This window comes from Sciurus carolinensis, chromosome 12, assembly GCF_902686445.1.
Source record: "Sciurus carolinensis chromosome 12, mSciCar1.2, whole genome shotgun sequence".
NCBI classification, from domain to species: domain Eukaryota; kingdom Metazoa; phylum Chordata; class Mammalia; order Rodentia; family Sciuridae; genus Sciurus; species Sciurus carolinensis.
In genome coordinates this window covers 22,638,426-22,664,729 of record NC_062224.1, presented here as the reverse complement: position 1 = coordinate 22,664,729, position 26,304 = coordinate 22,638,426, and the positions used below count along the sequence as shown (strand labels likewise).

At 37.5% G+C, this 26,304-nt stretch overlaps 2 protein-coding genes across 3 annotated transcripts in view; both read right to left on the bottom strand.

Moving 5' to 3' along the window:
* Positions 1-26,304, bottom strand: part of C12H10orf67 (chromosome 12 C10orf67 homolog) — a 120,791-nt gene that overhangs the window by 67,835 nt on the left and 26,652 nt on the right. The window contains exons 5-8 of one of the 2 annotated variants that reach the window (XM_047520717.1): positions 25,900-26,055; positions 18,465-18,612; positions 17,484-17,542; positions 2,969-3,034 (exon numbers count right to left, since the gene is read on the bottom strand). In XM_047520717.1, the coding sequence (XP_047376673.1) occupies positions 2,969-3,034; positions 17,484-17,542; positions 18,465-18,612; positions 25,900-26,055 (429 nt within the window). Of the gene's footprint in view, positions 1-2,968; positions 3,035-17,483; positions 17,543-18,464; positions 18,613-25,887; positions 26,056-26,304 lie in introns of both variants that reach the window. The other variant, XM_047520718.1, reaches the window with a different exon arrangement.
* On the bottom strand, positions 10,528-12,543 carry LOC124961865 (melanoma inhibitory activity protein 2-like). Its single transcript, XM_047520925.1, has one exon. It carries the CDS (start codon positions 12,541-12,543, stop codon positions 10,528-10,530), a length of 2,016 nt encoding a protein of 671 aa, XP_047376881.1.

The window sequence follows — 26,304 nt, the reverse complement described above, 5'->3', positions numbered from 1 at the left end:
TACCATTCTCAGCTAATTGTTTTGGATATATTCATTGCTTCATTGCTCATAGCAAATATTTACATCTGCTCAGTAACAGTCACCACGTTAGGCTTTAGGGGTACAACCATGAACAGGATGCAGTTGTTGCCTTCAAGTAGCTCACTGGAAGGAATAAGACAAGTGAACCCACCATCTCTATAGTGTGTGATGAGCCACAAGAGCAGAACCGGGTGCTATGTGACATGAGGGTGGGAGCTTCACCCAGGCTAAGAAAGCCGTGGGGAGGGAAGCTTTCCCAGAGGAGGTGGTGTCTGACCTCTGACCTAGAGGATGATTGGGAGCTAAGCAGATGCCAACTAACCAGCATGGTGGAAACAGTACCTGAGGCATCTTGGTATAAACCTCCTCATTTTAAGATCTATTTTTCTGCTGACTTCAGGTAGGTAGTATTGCTGTAAGAGTTTGGGGGTCTCATTCTAATGAACTTCGAACCTCTGCTCAAGGAAAGTCTTCCTTTTTCAAGATCTGCCCTTTGCCTCTGACTTTATAAGTAGATCATGGAGGTTAGGCAGGGCTACCAGATGTCTGGGACTATGTGGAGGACATTTGACTGACTGGTGGGTAGGGACCACAAGGTCAGTAGAACTTGCTCCTCTGCTTGCCATGGCATACAGGGATGCAGTCACACACAACCATTATTCCTGTTATGCTGGTCTTAAGGGCCACTATTCCAAGAACTTCAATGTCAGTGCAGGTTTGTCCAGATCACAGGAAGCATCCCAGCGAGAAGGCCAAATGCTGACACATCACATACAACAGGACTGGGCAGACTTGAAGCATGCAAGGAAGGGAACTCAGACATCAGGAACTCATTAATGGGAGCAGGTGAATGTAGTGGTCACTTGGTGCTGGGCCCCCAGAATGGAACTAGAGCAACTCTGAACCTCCCTCCTAGATTGAATCTGGATTGTTTTGAGAAACCACATGCACTGGGATGAAGGAAACTAGGTCAGGAAGAGTTCAGTTGTGGTACTTGTCTGATGAGGACCCTCTCTCCTGCTTTTGTTAACTTCAAGATAAATAATAGCCACTTGGCCTAGGAATTAAAGGAAGATACGAAATTATTTAATATGCTTCCCCCAAAACCAATCTAAAAATGCACTCAAAATTCCATTGCTTACTTACTTTTAAGGATCATGTCTCTCTTTACTACCAGCTCTTTTGACTTTTTATACTAGATTCTACTGAAAAGAGTAATAGGCAAGCATGAAACAAAAAACTTCTGGTAAGAAAATTTTTATATTTTTACAAAATGACTGGGGTTCACTCCACCTTCTTCCACTTCTCTTTTCAAGACATCCTAAATCCTAGTTTATGAAAAAAGAGGAGGGTAACACCAAACAAAGGAGCCCAAAGAGCAACAAAGCCAGTCTCCCTGCAACTTCACAGTAGAATGCCTTAGGGGAGAGAGGATGGGACAGCGACCTCCCCAGGCCCAAAGCAGGAACGCCATAGAAATCCCTCTACTGAGAACATGAAACCCCAAACTAGATCTAAGCATCCTGAAGGCACTTGCGCTGTTGTGGGGTTTGAGACATAGGCTTTTGCTGCTTGGCAACGAGTTTGGGGCTCAACAAACTTCTAACCAAGAAAATAAAATATGATTGCTTTCCCTTTGGGGAGTATGATAGCACCTGGAAAATGATTATAGTTAAAAAAAAAAAAAAAGGCAAAGTAATTCAAAGGGTATCAGGTCTGCCCCTAATAAAGGCACACATCCATCGACTGAGTATCTTAATTTCTTCTCTGTTGCCCTAAGAAACCAGCAACATAACATTTGCTTCCCACCCTATAAAAACAATTTTCCTGTTTTAATGACAGCATTGCACACATTTGGTTTTAGAAACGGAGCTGGACTTTGCAAGAGTGGCAGAGTGGGGTACAGGATACGGATAGAAGAAATCGACCCAGTAGACTCACATTACGGGGACGATTTTAACGTGCCAGGTATTTAAAAGGAAAGGGTTCAAAATAACATATTTGTTAGCACATGGATTTTTTGAATAGCTGACCATCATTTTTTGCCCGTCGCCTGCTTTCCCAAGTTGGCTTCATAGAAGGCTTTATTGTAATCCAGGAGCATTGTTTCCATTAATTTCTATGACAAGGAACCCAAAACACAGGGTGCTGAGAGCAACAAAACAGAGTTGGGGAAACAGTCATGACTTGGCACAAAGTCTGACAGGCTGGAAAGAAGCGAACGTTTCAATATCTGCAGTGGTGTTGATTTCCTGTGAACAACCTTTTCTCTTCTGAACAGGATCATATTCTTTTCAAGCACATTTAGAACGCAAGTCAAGCTGTGTTTTATTTTTTATTATAATAAACACAGTCAGTTTACTGTAACAAAGACATACTAGTGGTGATCAGTTGAAAGCCCAAGTACAACACCATAAGCTGGGCGGGGGGCTGGAGTGGGGGCCCTGGGGGTGGGGAGTCAACTGATAAAATAAAAGACCAGCCGTCTGGAAAGTTCTCTTAAAAGAGCATAAAAAGGCAGTGTTTTCTTATGAGACTAACACAGAATGCCAAAATATCCACTGGGCTCTTTTGTTGTTGCTGTTGTTACTTATGGCAATTTGTAACTAAAAATAGAAAATCCTCCCCAATATTGGGCTCTCACATTTGTTTTTGTTTTTAGATCTCTGCAATAAAATGAAAAAACTTTGGAACAGTATTTTAAATGGTGATACTAGTTCTTGTGTAAGCTTCTACCACCTAGTAAATATATTGATTATATGGCTACTCAAACCGTTTTCTCAAAAATGCTTATTTAAAACTGTCTATCGTGCGTGCATTCCCATTTCTGACAAAGGCTGAATGAATAATTCACTATAAACTGTTACAAATTGAGTATATGAAAGTTTCATGATCAAATTACAGTCTTGAGTTCAAATTCATTAGGAAGAGATGTAAATCATCTTACCATATCTTGAACTACTGATTTTTCACATTCAAGTTCATATCTTAATCTTTCTCTGCTATCCATTAGCTGAAATAGAGAAGAATATTACATTTTAATTCAAGATAAGAACAGATCATCTGAAATTTTGCCTCAATAGAATTTGGTAAAACGTATTCTGATATAATGCATTCCTATGTGGTCAAGGGAAAAATTAAATTTTCACAGATTATTATGTTATAATACATTATTTTAGGATTATTATATAAGCGAACAAATGTACACAGAAAATGCCAATATATTTATAACCTTCACCCCACCCTATTCACAAATGTGACATCAGTACATTATAAAGCAAGTCCTAATCTGTTACAATGAGCAATTCTGCTTTGCTCTTTATATGACCCATTTCTTACTTAGTTTTTTGTATTATATTTATGTGCATATCAAGCCTATTCATACTGATTGAAAATGGCCATCAAAGCATATATTTAACTATTATATCCATGTGACCTGCACAGTATTTTAAATAATTCATTTGTGTTGTGATGGGCTGACAGATCTGACTCCATGAGAATGTTATAGGCCAGACTCTAAGGGAAATGACTAAACAGACTCCATTTTGCTCTGAGACTCCATGTTATGTAGGAAATAAGCTTCTCCCATGGGAACACCCCGCCTCTGTCCCCATCATAAGTTACTTGGTGTGACATGTTTAATAACATACAATGGCAACTCCTATGTAGTAAAGAATTGCTCTCTTTTGATTCCTATTGCTCCTAAACAATGTACCATGTGAACAGTGATTGTGTGGATGTTAGTAACCATTCTTTAATTTGTACCTGGGTAAGGGTCATTTTGACCCACTTCCCCCTCTGTCAATGATCTCATGATGTTAGTTTGTAATTTTGATTCATGGCAACAGACACTTATGATTGATCTGATTTTTGGTATAAGAACCCCTACAACCTGGTGGTCAGGGCTGTTCTCCCAATAGCCATTTTTGGGGCATTGTGTGAGACAGTCAGCTGGCCAGCTTAATAAAGACTCTCAAATTTGGACTTCTCAGTGGTGACCGGTCTGTTCTTAAGTTGCACCCCATAACATTTCGAGCCCCAGCAAGAGCCTCGCTGCCTGGTGGGCAACCACCGCTCACCACTGACCTGGGAACTCCTGTGGAGGGGAGAGGCCACAGCGTTGCTCCTAGGGGAAGGCCTCTGAGAGACGTTCCTCAGCCACAGGCTGCACGGTCTGTGGAGCCCCGCCCCAGGACTGGACTAAATTCTCTGAGAGAGTCACCTGTTTCTGCATCCCTGGGGGACCGGTAAGTCTGTTTCTGGAGGATCCACATCTGGGGACTCTGAGGAAGGCTGGACGCAGCATTACTTCCCAAGTCCAGGACTGGCAAGACGTTGCTCAGTCCCTCTGGTCTGGAATCTGGAGTGGCCACTTGTCCGTGTCTTTGGTGTTTTATCTGTTCTGTGTTTGTCCTTTTCTGTTTTTTGTTGTCTTTAAGTGTAAGCATGGGTCAGTCTCCCTCACGTCAGTCATGTGCTCCCCTCCAGTACATGTTAACTAATTTCCAGGAATTCCAGAAGAGAGCCAGTGACTACAGAACCCACTACAATGTCTTTTCTCACTCTAAATTCTATGAGAAAGAATGACCAACTTTCGAGGTCAGATAGCCCCCTCAGGGAACCACTGAATTGTCTTTGGGCAACCTAAACATCCTGATCGAATGTTTTATAGTCAAATTTGGGTAAAAAAAAATGGTTAAAAATGTTTTTAGCCATGTTTGCTGAAACTTACATTAAGATGTAAACTGCTGCTAATAGGAACTTCCAACTATTGTAGTTGGTCCACCAAAATGCCAGGTTAAAATTCGATGGCTGCTATCCAAGAGACCAGGAAAACTGGTTTAGAACAAGACCCCAACCTGAGGGGACTCTCCCAAGAGACCAATGGAAGCAGCTCCCTTGCTGTCTCTTTGGGAAACTCTTTCGGGGAGGGATAGGGCATAACCTTTGTCTATATTCTCTTAATTCCTTTTCATCTCTGATGAGAGGGACCACATCAGGATGGAGGCAAAAAAGACTTTCAAAATTCTATCTTTTTGAGTTCATAATTTTGATCTGATGTACCTAGGTTAATTTTTGATCAGACCTATTTTATCCAACTATAAAGTTTTCTTAATGCTGTTTCATTCAAAGGCCAGTTTACAAGGGTTAACTCTCAGTCTAATGGGTTTTTAAAATATAAGCTATAAGGTCTTCGTTCATCTGTTTATTTTATGTATATGTACACTGGTGTATTGTCTTATCTATATATATTTGGTACCAAAATTGACATATGAGCTCATAAACTGAAATTTTAAGAAATGGATCCAAATGCTTTTGATTTACATAATTTAAAAGGTTTTTAAATTGGGTAAACAAAAATATGACTTTCAAGTTACTAGCACAGTTTTGTTTCCAGGTGGTCAAAAAATAAATAAAATATCAATTGTTTCTAGGTTTTTCTTCAACAGGAAAGAAATACAATTCTCTGATTGGCTCAATACAATCCTCTGATATCTTGGTTTTAAAAAAAAACTAAATTAGATTTAATATATATGGGGTTGATAATGGATGTGTTTGTTAGAGACATTTGATTGGTTTAAAAAGTTAAAATGCTAACTGTTAAATATAATATCAAGTACTCTTAACTCCTTAAATTCCACAGGGTAACATACCTAAAACAATTCTGGTGTTTTCATACATTGGTAAATAAAAAAAGGATTTAAATTTACTTTGTGTTATCACTGAAAACATGGTTACTAAAAATCTTAACAGGTATTATTCTATATAAAGGGTCCAAAAGTTTCAACTATATTTAAATAGAGTTCTGTAAGTAATAAAATATTTCATCAGATTAAAATGGAGTAATTTATCTAAATTCAGAAATTTATAAGGGTTCTTTCAGAATATAAATTTTAAAAAGGGGATCAACAGATTAAAACATTATAAGGTTTTAAATATAAAAATATATTCAGTAAAAAATGTCTCTAGGTAAAAATGTCTTTATGTGATAAAATAAAACTGTAATACAATTAAGTAAATAGCAAGAGGGTCTAATTAAGAGATTAAAAAAGTATAAATTAAGGATAAATTTTAAAAAAGGTTTATGTGTATATATAAGTAAAACTATTCAAGGTTTTTTCCTAAGGTCAAATATTAATGTACTAATATAAACCAAATTTCAGTCTATATGCTAAAACATTAATTTACTCTTAACATTGTATCTGTTTAGTTTTATTCCCTAGAGCAACTAATCTTAAAAATTGGGGGTTTATACAACTCTGGTTAAACAGTAACTAGAGTATTATAGTACATTATAAAGTCTAAATTTTCTTTAAAAGTTAAACATGGTTAATAAAAAAACATCAATGTAACTATGATTCTATTACTTTTATTCATATATTAAATGTGTTCATACCCTCCAGGTATACAAGTTTTTAAAAGGTTTAAAAGAACATTTTATCAAGCTGGTGTTCTCCAACCTAAAGTTGTAATGGTAATTTTAAGCTTATCAAAATAAGAAATTTTATTGGGGATTTATTTATATCATTTAGTGTTCTGTAACTGGACCTGAACCTTATGTTACCTTCTGCACTGGGATAAAAATGTAAATGTATTTCTAAAAGACAATGAGAGTCTGATCTGTTTGAAGGTTTATATCATGAAACAGGAAAACATTTTGCCACTTTACTACACACAAAGAAGGTTAAAAGTTCTCTCTGCTTTCTTTGATTCATGTTTTAGGTGTAATATTATACTGTGTTAATTAACATTTATGTAGACTTAGGAAACAATACATGAAAACTTTATAAGATGATATTTAAAAAAATATGAAGATCAGCTTTAGAACTAGACCACTTTACCTAAGATTTATGAAGAGCTCTGCCTTACCTGAGATAAGGTTCTGCCTCCCACCTTACTACATGTTACAGTAGTTCCAAAATAAGCCAGACTTCAGTTCATTTAAAGTTATATTCAAAAGATTAGTTTTTTGTTATAAAATTACTGTGATCTCAAACAGGGGATATAATATATAGCTCAGCCAGAATTTAAGATAGCTATTACACAACTAAATATGTTTTTACTGTGGTTAATTCTATTTTGTATTTTCCTTGTAAACTCTGTAACTGTTGACTGATTAATGTTTTACAGAGATACTGCTTCAAGAACAATCTAAATTAATTTGAGATAATAAGCCATCACCTATAGAACAGATAATATAGACCCCAGTTTAATAAAAGTTGGCAAATAACTATAAAGTCATAGTCATTAAAGTTAATCCCAGTACTCTCACTGTATGACTGGTGAAACTGACTTGCTGGATGTTTAAGATCAAAACTTAAAGATTGTGATTAAAATAAAGGGGCCAAGAGAATCAATATTTGGCTCTTGCCCTCAAAGTCAGCCTAAACCCAGGGAACAAGAGAACTTCTCTAAGGAGCCTGGGCAACTGATCAGGGAGGTTGATGAGACCACTAGAGGATGAGAAGCCAATCAGTGCACCTACTGCAAAGGAGGGTCCTTGGGAAAGGGAGTCATCCCTAATGCTTTCAAAGGAAGCCACCTCATTAAGGAGATCCTACCAGGTGAATGGCACTAAAGGAACTAAGAAACTGCTCTCAAGTTCCCCAAGAGTGACCCCTGTGGGAACTCAGCTGACTGTTAACAGCAGATAGGAACGAGGTCAATTTGACAAGTTTGGTCTTAAACACCTAGCAAAACAGTTAAAACTAAAACACAGTCATTCCTGGACATTTTAAAAACAAAACAATAGTTATTTTAATGTAACTTAAGATGTACACTTGTGTTAGCCCCCAAAATAAGTAAAACTGGAGGTAACAAAAAATATTCTTACACAAAAATACCTGATAACTATCAAGAGAAACTGCCAGAGTTGTAAGTTTTAAATCAGTTTAAGGCCTACAGATCTTTCTAACCTCTGACACAGGTAGACTTAATCAATGTTTGCTAGTATGATTCTCTAACCCTGAGTAAAAAAAATAAAGGAATCTCTACTAAACAAAGAGATCATATCAATAAAAAGATATTTTACAAAAATCAGATGACAGTAAGTAACTTAACTAAATGTTGTGTTTACATTCCTGATAACTCCAACAGTGTTAAGATTTACAATTAAGGCCTTATCCTCTCCAGTCTTGTTAGACTTTGTTAGGCCTTTTTATGTAAACAACGTCTCAGTTCTTCCACCTCCTGGTAAGAGATTATTAATTTCTATCAGCTTCATGATATTTATTGACATGTTCCAGATGCTATTTATTTTGTACTCATGGTTTTTTGTTTCTTTCATAGAACAAGACTTTTACCCCTAGAAAGGAACTTTTTACTGCTTGCCCCACCCCACGTCACCCCCTCTCAGCTCAATCGCCCTTTTTCCTTACAGCAGTAAAAAGTCCCTAAAATTAGAGGGGTAATAATAAACATTTTAAAAAGACAGTCAATATAAATAGGCAAATTGAGTTAAATCAAAAAATAAGGGCCAGTTTGGGTCCAGAAAGTTGGAGGTAATGACCTCTGAGAGATTAAAATGTTAATGCTTCCAGAATCCTTCCTCCACCCTTACCAAGAACCTGCTCCTGTTCTAACCTGTGGTTAAATCTCTCCAACAGGTTCAATTTATGAGAGAACCAGCCCCAAGAGACCACTGATTTCCAACACCCATTTCAGTCAGAAGACTATGTCTACATCAAATTGTTCCAGAAAGGACTAACACCCAGCTGAAATGGAAGGGACATCACAACATGGACTCATCACATCTGAGTTAAGACAAGAGAAAAATGAACAGCCCTCAGAGATCCCAACCACCATCTAAAGACAAGACTGAAAAAAATGTTAATCATGTTTTTTTTTCTCTTGCTTGGACTATGTCAGGAATATGAAATGTTAGAGATAGAATCAAGTCTGTTAAGCTAATGGTGTTGCACACTCACTGCAATCATCTATACACTACTAATGAATCAATGATTTATGTACATAAAACCAGTGGGGAATGTGATGGGCTGACAGATCTGGCTCCTTGAGAATGTTACAGGCCAGCCTCTAAGGGAAATAACTAAACAGACTCCATTTTGCTCTGAGACTCCATGTTATGTAGGAAATAAGCTTCTCCCATGGGAACACCCCGCCTCTGTCCCCATCATCAGTTACTTGGTGTGACATGTTTAATCATATACAATGGCAACTCCTATATAGTAAAGAATTGCTCTCTTTTGATTCCTATTGCTCCTAAACAATGTACCATGTAAACAGTGATTGTGTGGATGTTAGTAACCATTCTTTAGTTTGTACCTGGGTAAGGGTCATTTTGACCCACTTTCCCCTCTGTCGATGATCTCATGATGTTAGTTTGTAATTTTGATTCATAGCAACAGACACTTATGATTGATGTGATTTTTGGTATAAGAACCCCAACAACCTGGTGGTCAGGGCTGTTCTCCCAATAGCCATTTTTGGGGGCATTGTGTGAGACAGTCAGCCAGCCAACTTAATAAAGACTCTCAAATTTGGACTTCTCAGTGATGATCAGTCTGTTTTTAAGTTGCACCCCATAACACTGCAATGTGTGATCTTGGATTTTTAAGTTTCCTTTTCCTCTTACTTACAAATTCATGTGCATGGATATTATACCTGGTTCTGGTGAACTGTACTTAATTCCCTCTCACCTCGGTTTTCTCTATCAGTTCATACCTCAAAACTTATGGAAACGCTTTGACATTTTTTTTTCAAGTAACATTTTAAAAATGCTTTAAAAATTAAAACATTTTTTATATAGCTAAAGTCTCCCCGAAAGCAAAACAAAGACTAGGTCACTCCCCATATCAGTGAACCACAGCAGAATGCAAATCTTAATTTTATGAAAATCGGCACAAAATAAACAAGATATAAGGGAAAATGGGGATAGGGTGAGCTTAAATTGTGGTTTCCAATGCCTAAAAATTTTCTGAGAACTGAAAAATTTTTTTCGTTTTTGCAATCTCCTGTTAAATGACATGTTCAGTCATGTTTTCTTATTTACTCTTAATATACTCTACTTATTCTTTGTATAATAAAAAAACTGATTTTATCACCAATGCCAAACAAGACTTTAAAACAATTAAAATATATCATAAAGTATAAAGGTATTTTCACATTTTCTACAATCATAGTAAATATATTTCTTGGCATAAAGGCACAGTCTTTGGAGTTTAAAATATCCCCAACTGCAAGATTATGTATATAAAACTCCCATTGTTAATAGTGGATTAATCAAATTAAAAGTTATACTATAAGATAAAATGGAAATAATTTACTCATAAGATTTATATTTAAATCATCTTTATTTATACAATATTCTCCTGAGAATTTTAATTTAATTAAACTTCAGTTGGAGCAAAAATACAATAACTAAAAGCGATTAAACTAAAAATAAGAGATGTCATATTTTGAAGAGATATCAAATATATTGTCAGGATTCATGTTGTGAGGCTCACTTAAGGTGGAATCAGCCCTGAAGGGAATTCGCTTCTCCTCTCAGAATGTGGGGGTAGGGGGGAAAAATCCAGCTCTTGGCGGAGGATGAGGAAAACGCCTCAGTGAACAGACATTTTTGAATTGGACTGGAGGTGGTTCTCCTGGTTCCGATGGTCTTCCATAATAATAATATCCATGTTGCCGTCTTCCATAATAATAAGATCCATGTTGCCGTTGTATCCATGTTGGATCAGAATATGGTCGGCCTTGTGGAGGGATCATCATCTTATGTTCCAGTTCCCATGGCGATGACAGGGGCCCAGTGCCAGCAGGTGCTCTGTGTGGATCACTTACTATACCAGAGCTTGATTCTCTTCTTTTATTGTTAATCTGATGGTCCAGAGGAACCTCTGGGCCTCCCGAGCCTCTTCCTCCTTCCCCTGGATGTAAAGGTGACAATCTGGGTGGACCCTTCTTTTTGAAAGGAAAAGCTCTCATTTCAGATGAAGGTCCACTCAATGGTGAGGGACCATATGGGGACTGCCCTCTGGCAAATGCTGTATTGAAGACATTCGGTGCATATGGATCTTCTAAAAGTTTAAATTGCAACTCCATGTCAGTTAACTTTTGTCTCTTGTTAGCGTTTACTGTCTTGAAATATTTGAGGTTTTTTTCAGCTCTCCAAGCTGCTAACGCATTGTCCTGTGCTTTTCTCTCATGGGAAATATTCTGCTTCTCATAATAATGCACGATGGTATCCAACTCTTCATCAAGATCTTTGGCTCGATTTCTGTAGGTCTCCAGCTCTTTAGCTGCATGGTTGATCTTTCTCTCGACTTCGGAAAACCTCTCCTCTTCCTCCAAACGGCACTTTTTCTCTACTATTAATTTCCTGTGGAGTTTCAATGTATTTTCTTGGTGTTCTTCCATATTTAATTTAAATTTCTCCTGAAGTTTCTGATTCTTGTTTTCAAATTGTGTGTTTTCTGACTGCAAAGATTCTTGTTCGTTCTGCAGATTTTTTATACGTTCTCTCAGATCTTCTTTTGTTTTATCTACTTCCGATAATAAAGTGTACATTTGACGTCTTTCTCCTTCTAAGGTGTCTAAGGAGGCATTTAACTCAGCTGCATAAAGCAGCTTCTTCAAGGCTTCTTTTGGCTGATTACCTAAGTGAGCACCAATTTCTAATTCACTCTTCCTCTCCAGCTCCAAGTTACCATCACCTGTTAGGTCTTCTCCAGGCACAGGAGACTGATCTTTGATCTTCAGCAAACGTTGGGTCAGAGACTTAATGTGACTTTCTTTATCACTTAGAACTTGTTTTGCCTGTATTTTACAGTCTTCGAATGTTATTTTCTGTTTTTTAAGGTCACTCACTTTTTCCTTCCATATTTCAGCTTCTCGTAAAAGGTGTCTCTGACTTTCCTGCAGTTGGTAATTTTCGTTCAAAGCCTCTTTTATTGCTTCCTTAAGGTCTTCTTCGTTCATTTGAACTAGTCTTAAGGTTGTTTTATCTTCAGTTACTTGTGTTATGATGGATGTTGATTCGTCTTCTAGGGACTTTATCCTTTTTGATATATCTCCCATCAATTCATCCTGTTCAGAACGTTTAGATTTCTCTTCTTTTAGCTTTGTTTCTAGAGAGAGTGTTTTATCCTCTAGTTTAGATTTGGACCTATTCAGCATTTCAAGTATTATCTCCAAATACTGCACTTCTTTTGATGCCTTCTCAGGATTGGCATCCTTGAAGGACGACTGTAAGTCTTCATGCTCTTTTTGAAGAAGGCTAACTTTATCAAGTAGGTTACATTTTTTTTCAATTAGTTCAGAAAGTTTTAGAGCAAGCTTTTTTTCTCTCCTCACATAAAACCTGCTTCTAACAGACTGAACACTTCTCCACAAAAACAAGAGAACAGTAAAAAATCCAATAGCTGCATATATTACCAGCTCTGGACGAAAGGTATCAGGATTAGGGCCTGGTCTTCCATCTTCAGGCAATGCTGGCACAACCCTGAATATTTTTTCCAGACCCAGGTCCCAGTAAGACTGAGGGGCGGCCTTTGGCCCCTCCATCGTGCCAAAACTACCTTGGCAACTACATCCTGCCCAACCACGAAAATAGACTTCGGACACTAGACTTTGGGTGGGAGCCCAAACCTGCACCTGCGACCAAGTCGATCACTAGGAACAGAATGCCTGAGGTGTGTGGGGAGCCAGGCAAACCGGCCCCAATGGGCTTTGTGACCTCACTGCCCTGTAACCTCACTGCCCCGCCCAGTCCCTCCCCCTTCACTATGCCCCACCCACACCCCAAGCAGCGCAGGTTCAAGCTGGTCCCACTGGAGCCCCCTTGCTGCCCACCCCTTTGGTTTTGGCCAGACCACTATGTCGCTTATTAAGCACTACTTATTCTGTGCAGTCAAAATATCATCCAGTTGATATAACTAAAATTCTAAAGCTTAGTAAACCTTTTTGTAAGAGCTTAATGCCTTACATTTATATTTGTACCACATGCCCTTTTGTTTTAATGACTCATTCCTTTCTGTCCCCTCCCCTTTCCTTCCTTTTTTCTTTTCCCTTCCCTCCCTTTCCCTTCCATCCCTGTCCTTTTCTTGCAGTGTTGAGGGTTAAACTCCAAGGCCATGTGCATGCTAGGCAAGCTCTCTCCGACTGAGCCTCATCCCCAGCCCTGTTGACACTTTCTATGGAAGTAATTTGAATTACTTCTGTAGAAAAACTCTCCTGTGAGACTATTTGAAAAGTAACTTTAGAAGAGTTTGTAACATGGGCACAAATTAGTTATGACAAGTTATTTTTTTAAAGTACAACATATCTAATGTTTTTAAAAGGAGCATAAAAAGTTGTTTTTCATATCAGTATTTCTAGACTAGTATAAGGCACTTCAAAATCTTTTTTCAGATGTTCTTTTCTTTTGACTTCTCATAGGACTTAGAAACTTTGTATATGAAAAAGTAGACTCATATACCCAAGTGATTAAAAATATACATATATACATACACAAAGGTTTTCTAATAACTGAATAAAGTATCAGTTTTTTAATTTCCATTTAAAATAAACAAAAATTAAAAATTCAGTTCTACATGAAAGACCTCTGCAACAAAAATTATAGAACATTGAAGAAAGAAACTGAAGAGGACACGAGATGATGGAAAGGCCTCCCATGTTCATGGATAGGCAGAATTAATGTTGTTAAAATGACCATATTACCAAGAAGTGACATAGAAATTCAATGTAATCTCCATCAAATTACCGATGACATTCTTCAAAGAACTGCGTGAAAAAGGTTCTAAAATTCATTTGGAAGAGTAAAAGACCCAGAGTAGCCAAAGCAAGTCTAAGTGAAAGAAGCAATACCTGACTTTAAATTATGCTACAGAGCTATTGTAACAAAAACAGTATGGTACTGATATAAAAACAGACACATAGACTAATGGTACAGAAGACAAAAAGACAAACACACAGACACACAGATACAGTCATTTGATCCTTGATAAGGGCTCCAAAAACATATATTTGAGAAAAGACAGCTTTTTAACAAATGGCACTGGGAAAACTGGTTATCCTTATGTAGAGGAATGAGATTATATTCTTATGTCTCACCCTGTACAAAAGCCAATTTAAAATATACCAAATACTTAGGAATTAGACCATAAATTTTGCAATACTTAGGAGAAAACATAGAGTCATCACTTCAACATACAGGTGCTGGCAAAAACTTCCTTAATAGGGGGTCCCAATTAGAATAAGATATATTCCACACATATATGATTTTATCAAAATGGATTCTACTGTTGTGTATAATAACTAAGAAGAACCAATAAAAACAAACTTCTTTAGTATGACTCTTGAAACCCAGGAAATAAAGCCAAGAATTTAAATGAGATGGCATCAAATTTAAAAGTTTCTGTACAGCAAAGGAAAAAATTAAGAGTGTGAAGACAGAACTACAGAATGGAAGAAATCATTAATGCTACTTTTCTGACAGAGGCTTAATATCAAGAATACATAAACAACTCCAAAAGCTTAACACCAAAACCATAACAACAAAAAACAAATAACTCTATCAATAAATGGGCAAATGACTAAACAGACACTTCTCAGAAGAAGAAATATAAATGGCCAACAAAAGCACTAACAAACACTCAACATATTTAGCAATTAAGGATATGTAAATCAAAATTGCACTTAGATTTAATCTCACTCCTTTGAGAATGGCACTCATCATAAATAATAATAAATACTTAGGATGTGGAGAAAAAGAAATACTTTTACATGGTTGGATTGTAAATTAGTACAAGCACTATGAAAATCAGCATGGACTTTCCTCAAAAGACTAGTAATACAGCCATCATATTATCTAGCTGTACCACTCCTAGGTGTTTATCCTAAAGAATTAAGGTCGGAATGCTATAGTGATACATGCACACCCATGTTTATAGCAGCACAATTCACAACAGCTAGGTTATGTAACCAGCCTAGGTATCTGTCATGGATGAATAGATAAAGAAAATGTGGCATATGTACACAATTGCATTTTTTTTAAATTTCATATGCACATTTATTGTTTCACTTTGTATCATTTCCTTATATTTTTTTTATTGTAAACAAATGGGATACATGTTGTTTCTCTGTTTGTACATGGCGTAAAGGCATACCATTTGTGTAATCATAAACCCACATAGGGCAATGTTGTTTGATTCATTCTGCCATTTTTTTCCCTTCTCCCCCACCCCTCCCACCCCTCCCCTCCCTCTATACAGTCACAATTGCATTTTATTCAGCCATAAAGAAGAGTGAAGTTATGTCATTTGCAGGAAGATGGATGGAGCTTGAGAGTATTGTGTTAAGTGAAATAAGCCAAATTCAGAAGGTCAAGGGTCACATGCTTTTTCTCATATGTGGAAGCTAGGCGGGGGAAAAAAGGGAAAAGTTGTGGGTGGGATTAATTCATGAAATTAGAAGGAAGGCCAGTAGAGGAAGGGGACCAGGGGGAGAGAGTATGGGAGGGAAAGGGGAGGTTTCAGGGAATGAAATGACCAAATTATATGTTATATAACAGACACTTCTGAAAAGTGTACACAGATGAATATGTAGCAATGAATACCACTATTGTGTATAATTATAATGCACCAATAAAAATATGGAACAAAAGAAAGAAAATTCAGTTCCTCAGTTGCACTGGCCACATTTCAAGTGTTTCAAGCCACATGTGGCCAGTAGTACCCGTGACCAGTGCAGTCTTGAAAGCTGAGGCAGCACTTAACTGATGTAAATTCACGCAGAGTATAACCAGCCACTCAGGGCACGTCTCCACCTAATTGATGACTTGTCATTGACATTTTTTTTACTTTCATTCCTTATTGCACCTCTCACAGAGTAGGAAGTTTATGTAACTCCCTTCCACAGGTGGTGGTATGGACCAGTTTTAGAAATATTTACAATAAACTGGTGTTCCCTGGTAGATTAACTAAAACTAGAAAGCAAAGATTTCATTTTTAACTGTAGAAGTCGATGCCAAGAATGTTAAACTTGTCTGTTCACAGATCCTGTTGCTACCCCTGTAAAAAAAAGGAATCTACGCCATCGCCAGTGCAATGGGCTGAAGCACAAGGAAATAAAATCATTTTGTAGGGTTCAGTGATCACAGCAATTATCTCCCAACTGTAATCTATCAGGGTAATCATTTCTTTAAAAAACAGTTCTCAGAAGTGACCTTATATAAAATCTAACAATATCTCAAATAGCAACATGAGACCTGGTTGAAATGTGAACCTAAACTTAGGCACATGTGGCCACTGTAATTTTGAAATGTGGTTGATGTAATAGAGAAAATGGGTTTTTAATTTTCTCTAATTTTAACTTTAAAATTGATACTTGGTTCAGTTACTAGAAAATCAATTTATTTGAAATAATCTGAGTATGAGAATCTGCTTTCTCTCACGTATTTTTTTTTTTTTTTTTTTTTGCGGTACTGGGGATTGAACTCAGGGCCCTGTGCTTGCGAGGCAAGCACTCTACCAGCTGAGCTATCTCCCCAACCCTCACATATGTTTTTTGTTTGTTTGTTTGCTTATTTGTTTGAGGTCTAGGGATTGAACCCAGGGGCTTTACCACAGAGCACTATTCCTACCCCTTTTTATTTTTTATTTTGAGACAGTATCTTGGCTAAGTTGCTTAAGGCCTTGATGAGTTGCTGAGGCTGGCCTTGAACTTGTGATCCTCCTGTCTCGACTTCCCAAGTTTCTGGGAATACAGGCATGCGCCACCCCACCCAGCACCTGTATGGTTTTTTTGAACTCTAAATACATCTTCTTCCTGTTAATCCCTCAAAAAGCATTTCTCAGCACGCCCTGTATTTGTGTTCAGTCCTAGGAATATAACCAGTCTGAGCACAGACTCTGCCCTCCTGGAGTATGGCAGGGAAGTCTGACCATAACCACAAAGTGTTTACAGTGCTACGCAGGGGAAGTACAGGACTCAGCTCAAAACAGGGCCCCTCTGACTGCTATGGTCCTGCTGCATTAGATGCACTGGGAAATCTTGATTTTTGTGACACCAAAAAGAATTTCCTGCTCTAAATAAAGGTTTACCAGATAACGTAAGTCCCATTCATTCATTTACTGAAAAGTGAACCAACATTGGATCTGAAAATAAGAGATCTCATTCTTAATAATATAATTCCCTTACAACCACAAGCACAGTTTTGGACATCCCCATGTCCTGAAAACTTCAGTTCCTTACAATCAACAAGGTCACTGCTCATTTTACCCCAAATAAAAGAAGCATCTATACACTTGTGTGTTTCCAAGACAAAACTCTAATTCACTACTACCCAAAAGAACAAGCAAATACCTCATCAAACTTGTATAACGGGAAATATATGACAACCTTTCTCTACATCTCATGATACTCCGAACACAGTGTCATTTTGCCAATGGTGCTGATATTTCAATTTAAAAGAGTCATTTATCAATGTGAAAATGTTACAGTACCTTTTGAATAGTTCTCTGATCCTGCTCTGAAATCTCTTTGAGACTTGCAAGTTCATCTTCTGTAAACAAAAGGAGAGAGAGGCCAACCATGAAATTACATGCGTATGCCCTGTATTCAAACTGCCTGCTTCAGGGCAGGCTGTGAAGCCACGGGCAGGCATGGTGGACGCAAGTCCTAGCAGGACTGTGACCTTCACAACTGCCCTTGACATTCACAGTCTTCTTCCTGCTGTTCAGACGGCTGGTCAGATAGGGATTAAGAGGTAAGTTCAAGATACAAGTGTAGCTGAGGGCTGAAAGCCTTTCATCAGTACTAGCAGTGGGCACTTCTGCTGTTAGTCACAGACAATACAAAATGCTTTAACAGGTGCCACTTTATAACTCAATAAGAATGACTAAAACCTGTAAAAGCATCACAGAAGAGAATCGGGATGACATTGTTATGGCATAATTTTATCCTAAAGGGACCCCACGCCATATCTCCTTTGATCAGTATTTTGCCATAAATTTTGCATTCCTTGTTCATTCCCTCCTCTTCATATCACAGAATAAAGGCAACTTTATGATCCTTAACTTAAATACAAAGACAATAGTTAAATGAAAAAGTACTTTCTCTATAGGGATGCTTAAGTATTTAAATGTCATAGTTCAGATAATCAGTTAAGCATGTGAAATAAAGTAGGAAAGTTTCTATCAGTTTATAATATTCTTAAGTGAAATAGAACACTGGTGAGCACATATTTTGCAAAGGCCAATGTGTGGCTTGAAAATAACATCCCAAGGTAAGAAGACCTGGCTCAGGAGTACAAGAAATCTTTTTCCCCAAGCCACGAGACCTATCTTAAAGCAAAAGCAAAGATGGCTATCAAATTGATCTTTTAAATGAAAATAATCAAACAAATATATGTGTGGAAAAGACAAACTTAGTTATGGATTTTATAACGTGCACAATTTTTCTCACAAATGGTTACAAAGTGTTACCTAATACTGAGTTTTCTTTGATATTGAGTCGAATTTCTTCTTCCAGTTCTGCAATAACTTGAAGCAGTCTCTCATTCTCCTGTCTGCACTCTAAATATTCCTTTTCAGAGGTTGGTCTTGGAGAGCTGGTCTCTTTGGCAAAGAGGTCCTGAAAGATGGGGAATTCCATATTTCTAAGCAGGGAGCCGAGGATTTAAATATGCAACACGAGGACAATACTGATACAGAAGAGCTATCATATAATTTTCTGAATTCTATTACACACTTATAATATGAATAGTAAAAAGGAAGGAGACTAAATAGAGCTTGCTGGAAGAAAGGCTGCAGTACATTCTGTACAAAGACCACAACACATGGGGACATTTTATTGACAGGAATAATGCATATCATACTGTTTGTATGCCCTCATCATTCAGGTCAATTCACTATGGAGGCTGTGTCCGGGGAGGCAGCTGGGGCCCCTCCACCCACACTTCCCTCTGTGTGTCTAAAGTGCTGTCCGCCCGTAACTAGGCAGGCTGGGGAGACCGCGGTCGGGCAGCGCCAGGGGGTGGCAAAGCGCAAGGCTAAGGAGGGGGGCTTGTTGCCTTTGTGGCATTTCTCAGTGTCAGCGCTGCCAGTGTCTTGAGGAGCACATCACATGTCAAAGTGGTGACGTTTTCAGGCTGGGAGCCGCATGGAGCCCATCAGGCGCACGGATATCCACGCAGTTGGTTTTCTGCTTGGTGGAGGAGCCACCCAGAGGCAATTCATATTCTGAACATTAACATGGCTTTGCATGCCTGTCACACGGGGACTGTGTGTTTAATGCTATTGAAGACTTCGGTTTAAATCTCTATGCAAACAGTGATTACCTTGTAAGAAGGTTTCAGGATAACTTACAACAAAAGACTTTAAAGTTATAGTTTTAGTAAAGCAAACTCATTTACATTTTTATTATGTGCGTCTTTTGTTTAAATCTTGCCATGTCCATTATGGGAGAGGCTTTTTCTTACGCAACAGAAGCTTATTGGGACAGCCACTCTTTTTTTTTTCTTCTTCTTCTTCTTGTCTGGTTCAAAGCTATTGAAAACATCTGAATATACTCCCTTATGGTTGTCTAGATTTTACTGCCACACATTTAAAAAAAAAAAATTAAGATGTAATGGATTGGGGAGGCTGGTGCAGAATTTAATACTTAGTCATGGTAAAATATTAAATCAATTATGCAATCTCAAAATATTAAAGTCATGTTATGATGCTAAAGGAGACAGAAAAGTCTACAGACTTTGCTTCAAAATTACTACAGTCTTAAAATAATTTTGAATTTCAAAGTAATCTTTAGGTGAATTTCAACCCTCTCCTTTTACAAAATAAATAACAATAAAATATCTACTCAAAAACAAAATATACCTTGTAAAATACTGGTTTCCTATTGGAACTGGACTCTTATTTAACTTTAGAGATATTGGGAAGTAAATTACTTAAATATTTTTCTTGTACCATAATGGTTCAAAACAACAATAAGTGATTGAAAGGTTTTTATAACACATTAATAAGCCCTTTTAAAAAAACCAAGTGACTTAATAAGTTATATACCTATATATCAGAGTGAGTAGGATTTAAAATATGCTGAGTTTTGCACTAAACTTGATCACTCATCCTCAAGATTTTGATTTACCATTTAATTTAACTTATTTGAGCCCAATTCATTCTTTACTAATAAATATTAGCAAGTCTACTAAGTAGTTAACAAACAAACAACATGGTGTTTTTAACAATGGAAGAAGCCACCCCCCAAATAATAAAAACTAAAGCAAGAATCCCAGTCATAAACTTCTTGTCTCACACTGCTCAACTTGAGACCATCACAGAATGTATGTACAGACTAAAAGAATTTTTAAAAGACAATACTGGCCTTCATAGGGTTAAACATACTTTTCCTAAACAGTGGTGGACTATGGAGATCTACAGTGGACAATCATTCAGTATAATAAACTAAAGGAAAACTATTTGAATAAAGCAGATGAATTGCAAAATGTACAACTAGCGCAACTAACCCCTAAATCTGTTATCTAGGAGTCTCTCTGTATGAAAGCAAGACCCAAGGAAAACATTAAATTCAAGAGGTTTTCCTCCACTAATCAATGTACAACCCTCTTTCTCAGGAGGGTAACCTTTAGCTCTGTCCCCACCATCTGTCAGCTGTAGGAACTGCAAGTCATTAACTATTCAGCCGCCCACAGCAATGAGGACACTCATTAGCAAAAGGAACAAAGGGACAGTTCTGGGCTGCTATGGTCCTCTGTTACACTCTGAGTGGCAGGTTTTGTGGTGGTGTTTCTTCTGCCATCTGCCCACATCACCAATTTTGGTTTGCTTAAACCGTGAGACTCCTTTAAACTGCATTAATAAAACAAGGTTAAGATGGATTGTGATCATTAAAAGGTGGTTGACTGGGTGTAGCTATTTTAAGTCACATTATATTCTGAGAGAGACTGCGTGTAACCCAGGATACTTCTGGAGTTTTAAATTTATTAAGAAACTTGCCATTCTCAAGTTTTGCTATCATACTATGAAAACTAGGACTTCAGGTTATTTCTCTTGTGAATATTCAAAAGATAAACAGAATCATGGTTTCCAGGTTTCAGAATCCCAAACAGAATCTTGAAAGAATCATTTCTAAAAAGAGTATCATTGAGAATCTATCCCACCTAGGGTGTGGTCCGCTGAACAGTAGCCCCAGCACCACCTGAGAACTTACTGGAAATACAGACTCTCAGGCTCCAGCCCAGCTCTAGTATGTCAGAGTCTGTATCTTAACAACACCTGCAGTGTCTCATATGAACAGTGGAGTCTGGGAAGTCCTGGTTCAGACCACTTTATGTGGCTTCTCAGCAGATCGTCTTCCTTCTGTGATATTGGCTTCTCCATTCTTTAGGCTCCACGTACAATACTGGGACATCTCAATCCAATGCTGGGGGAGGAGCAGGGTTCTAATGCATGCCCATGCCTCATGACAGTCACGAGGGGAGCAGGTGCTTCCCCAATGAGTGACAACCAGGAAAGTGGCACGCTGGGGCTGCGCAGCCCTGCAGAGCTGCCACTCTTGAATGACAGCTCTGTTGCAGAGTTGTCAGCAATCAGCAGATACGTTCACTAAGGAAGGGTAAGTGGGTGATGGCTGCACAGCTCATCGGCATGGGGGTAGGAAAGAAAAATGAAAAGTCTATTCAGTCCGGAAACTCTGAAATTAAAATACACGTGCATGCACACATACACTCTGACAGGCTAACTTCCTCCATAAGTTCTCTGGGCGATTAGTCAACAGACCAACCGGGAACCTGGAAACTACAACAGAGTGTAGTGAGGTCACATGGGTTTTCCATAGAATAAAAACTCTAAAGCTCTTCCCTTGAATGAAGTTGCTCTCAGGAAAACTCAATGTCAAGGATCTTCTCACCTGGAGATGAGGCTTCTATAACTTGAAGAGCTTCCTTTTCTGATTTCCATTTTGTCGTAAATAGAATTCAAACTGTGTATTTTATTTTACTTTTTATTTCTATTTTTAGGTATTGAACCCAGAGGTGCATAACCACTGAACCACATCCTGTTTTTGTTTTTGTTATTTTTGTTTTTTGTTTTGAGACAGGGTCTTGCTAAGTTGCTTAGGGCCTTACTAACTTGCTCAGGTAAACTAGTTGTTTATTGAACTTGCCCTTTCCCATTATGGTTTTATTAGATTTCTCTCAGAAACAATCCAGGAGAGAGATCATGACTACATATCAACTATAAACTACTTATTAACTATACAACTACTTATGGAATTTATTAGTAAGAACAAAGTAGGTAATTCTAGATAATCAAATAAAGCTTCCTTATTTCAAGTCTTTTCAAGTTATTTCCAGTGTTGCTTTGAAATTTTTAATTGTCCCTCCAAATTCTGTTCCAAATTGAATTGCACATTAGATTTACATGGTATCTCAAGGGGATTTTAATACCACTAGAGGGGGCAGTTGTATAAGATGAAATTTCAAATCAGGAAGATCTAACATGTAGAACTTAGGTGGCAAGGAATTTTATCAAACTTTATTCTTAGAAGACTTTAAAAGGTATTGTCCATATATTCATTTGCTATAAATTACGATCTACTTTTGTGACCTTCAGATCTGGGTTGTAGAAATACACACTGGTGTGCTTTGTATCACCCAGGGTCAGGAGACAGGGTAACACGTTTTGTTGGGAGAGATCTATACACCTGACTAACTAGAATTACCCTACCTTCCACAAATCTTAGAATGTTTACAGAAATTCTGATGTGGTCTCTTTGGGGCAAATTATTGTGGAATACCAAGGTTTTCTAAATGCCATTGTGATCCAGAGAACACGATGCTGATACCTGAGTGGGTGCAGTATCCCACTTGTTGTCCCCATGGAACCACTGCCCATCCTCATTCTTATCCCAGAACAGCTAGACAGACCAGTTAACCTGTTGAAGAGAACACTCAAAGTCGTGAAGATTTCAAAAGTGTAAGAAGCTCTCTCAATCCTTAAAGAATTGAGATGTTCTCCAAGTCCAGAGGCCTGTTGTTCAGTACATTGTATAGAACAAAAGCCAGATGGTTATAAGGACTTCTGTATCTCCTCATACTAATTAGAACTTAGTTTTCAATCTTTCTTTAAGGAGTTCAAAACCATTCACATTCAGTACTGCAGGTACCATATCATAACTCTACCTTAGCTAGGTAGGTATTATCTAGAATTTCACACTTGGGAAATAAACAAAGCAGAATTTCCCGATCACAACTTTGAGCAAGACAGGATTAAAAGTTATTATAGTTTTAGCCATGTGCAGTGGTGCACAACTGTAATCCCAGTGGCTCCAGAGGCTGAGGTAGGAGGAACTCCAGTTCAAAGCCAGCCTCAGCAAAAGCAAGGCGCCAAGCAACTCAGTGAGACCCTGTCTCTAAATAAAATACAAAATAGGGCTGGAGAAGTGGTTTAGTGGTGGAGTGCCCCTGAGTTCAATCCTCAGTATACCCCCCAAAAAAGTTATTATAGTTTTTAGTAGTTTCTGTTAAATTATTTTCTCCAAAAAATAAGAGTAGATGTAAACTCGTGCAAAGGTCAAAGAAAAATAAATGCAGAAATTGGATGTAGTACCTACTCCAAGGCAAGCAGAACTTATAAGAACAATTCATATTCAATTTTATTAGACTTGTGCTGATAACAATAGTACTTTCCTCAAAAGGGGATCAGTGTTTTCTTTTTCAGGATGTAAGGATTTCTAATAGACTAACAAAGCAAACACTCCTTTAGCCGTTAGTAAACAAGGTCCTTTAGAATGGTTTGTGTTCAATTCTGTGTCTCTTATAAACTTGGAGTTATAAATAAGAATCCTAAGGGCTAGGGATATATCTTAGTTGGTAGAGTGCTTGCCTTGCATGCACAAGACCCTGGGTTCAATCCCCAGCACCACAAAAAAAAAAAAAAAAAAAAAAAAAAAAAAAAAAGAATCCTAGTGAGGGATTTAGATAAACAGTAAGTTGCACTTAGAGTGACCAGTAACCAGTAAGTGTTTCTTCTTAGTGCTACTGTTTTACTGTATAACTTCCCAGAGTTTTCTTGTGTATATACATGTGCCAATATTTCCATGTGTATACCTACACATGTATTAACATATTAGTACATTATAATGCTATAACATAAAATATACATTATGATATATATATAGTTTGGACCTGGAAAAATCTTGTGCTGCAAGCATGATCTCCAACAGTCAGGTTCAGAAGTGGGGCTTTGGGGAATTGATTGGATCCTGAGGGTTCCAATCTCATCAGTATACTATACTGATAGCTCATCTGCTGGAAAGTGAGACCTAGTTGGAGGAAGTAGGTCAAAGGGTGTGTCCTGGAAGGATATGTCTTTTCCCTGTTCCTCTCTTTTTGCTTCCTGAGTCCCACAAGCCAAGCTGCTTTTCTGCACCATGCCCTTCCACCATGATATTCTGCCTCATCTCAGGCTCAGAGCAATGGAATTGACTGACCATGAACTGAACAAATCTGAAACCATGAGCCAAATAAATCTTTCCTCCACTTACTTATTCTTGTTAGTTATTTTGATCACAGTGACAAAAAGCTGACTAGCACAATATCCATTACATTCTTTAATTCTAATTGTAGAACATTGATGCTCTACCTCATATGGGGGCTCTGGGTTCAAGTGGACCTTGGCTCATGTGCCATTTTTACCATTTATTATTTGTGTGTCCCTGTTAACCACCCTGTCTCTGCTTCCTCATCTGCAAACTGAGCTGTGAGAATAAGAAGACATACCGTGGATAAAGTATCTGGGACCTGCTGTAGGTTAAGCTTCCCTGATCTGAAAATCTGAAATCTGGAATGCTACAAAACTTGAAAAATTTGAGCACCAACATGATGCCAAAGTGGAAAATTACATACCATGAAGCTTGGTTTCATGCACAAAATTATTTTAAAATATTGTAGAAAATTACCTTCAGGCTATTTGTATAAAAGGTATATATGAAATATATAGTTCCATCCCTGAGATGTATATACAAATATTCCAAAATCCAAAAACAGCTGAAATCAGAAACACTTCTGGTTCCAAGCATTTTGGATAAGGGAGACTTAATCTGTAGTTTGTTTCTATAGATTTTTATTTTCCCGGTTCTGACATTTCTGTTGGACTATCCTAACCAAACAATGGTCAGCTTCTTGCTCTTAGAACCTAATAATAAATCCTTCTCTGGCTCTGGACTATGGCTAGATCTGAGATAGCTCACACCTCAAGGCTGACGGGAGATGAAGAAGAACTTTTTCTTAGGGTCCACACTTTCCAAAGCCCTTGAAAATTCTCCTTTTGGATAGGCATATAGGATCTCCTTTCTGTTTTCTTATTCATTCCAATTTCATTCCCATCAATACTTTGTCTAAGCAGTAAAGCAGCTCCAGACTCCCATCAAGACAGGGAAAATTGGGGGAGATAGAATCCTATGAGCTTTTCTTTCTTGATATATTTTATTTAAAGGTCATTCTGTTCCAAGCTGGCTTTCTGGAAGGCTCTGGCTTTGGAAGCTTAGCTTTGTGTTTTTCCAACTGGACTGGGTTGGAAAGTTTGAGTACTGGGTGGAAGTTTCAGAATTCCCACAGAAACCCACTCATATACTTATAGAGAGGAATTTTTGCGATTGCATAATTTATAATTTATAAAATATTTATATGTTCATTATAAATAAATATTGAGAACAAGTATATTGCTCCTGTTTATTTGTTTTCTAGGATATACCATTGAGCAATAAACTGCTGGACTAGCTTATATTGTGGAGAGATGTCTAAGATACCTCAATTCAATTTCATTCATTCTTAACCTAAGCTTTTAGCAATCCAAGACCTTCATTTCCATATATTAAAATTAATCTTACCCTGAAACTCACAAGTTTTAGCAATCCAGTTTCTTCATATAGTTCTAGTTCTTCTTTCAATTCCCTAATGATTTCTTCTTTCTCTTTCAGTTTTCTTGTCAAAATATTCAGTTTGATATTTGTTGCATCTTGCAAAGCAGCCTTCTCTTCTTCTACGTTAAAATATTGCTGGGAAGGGAAAAGTCACATTAAAAATCAGAAACTCAGCTAACACCACTAGAAACCATTTCTTGTTTTATTTAAGCTGTTGTCTTGTGAAATTATGTTATTTTTAAAATTTGCTCACAATTTTTAGTAAATAACTTTTTTACATTAAAACATAAGCTAAAGAATCAGGCAATGTAGCACAGCATTTTTCTATAAAACTGAAAGCATGATGTATTACTTTATCAGCCATGCAAATAATGATAGTAAAGA

What these genes read in the sequence shown, in the direction of transcription:
- LOC124961865 (XM_047520925.1), bottom strand. Translation starts at nt 12,543, where the DNA reads ATGGAGGGGCCAAAGGCCGCCCCTCAGTCTTACTGGGACCTGGGTCTG.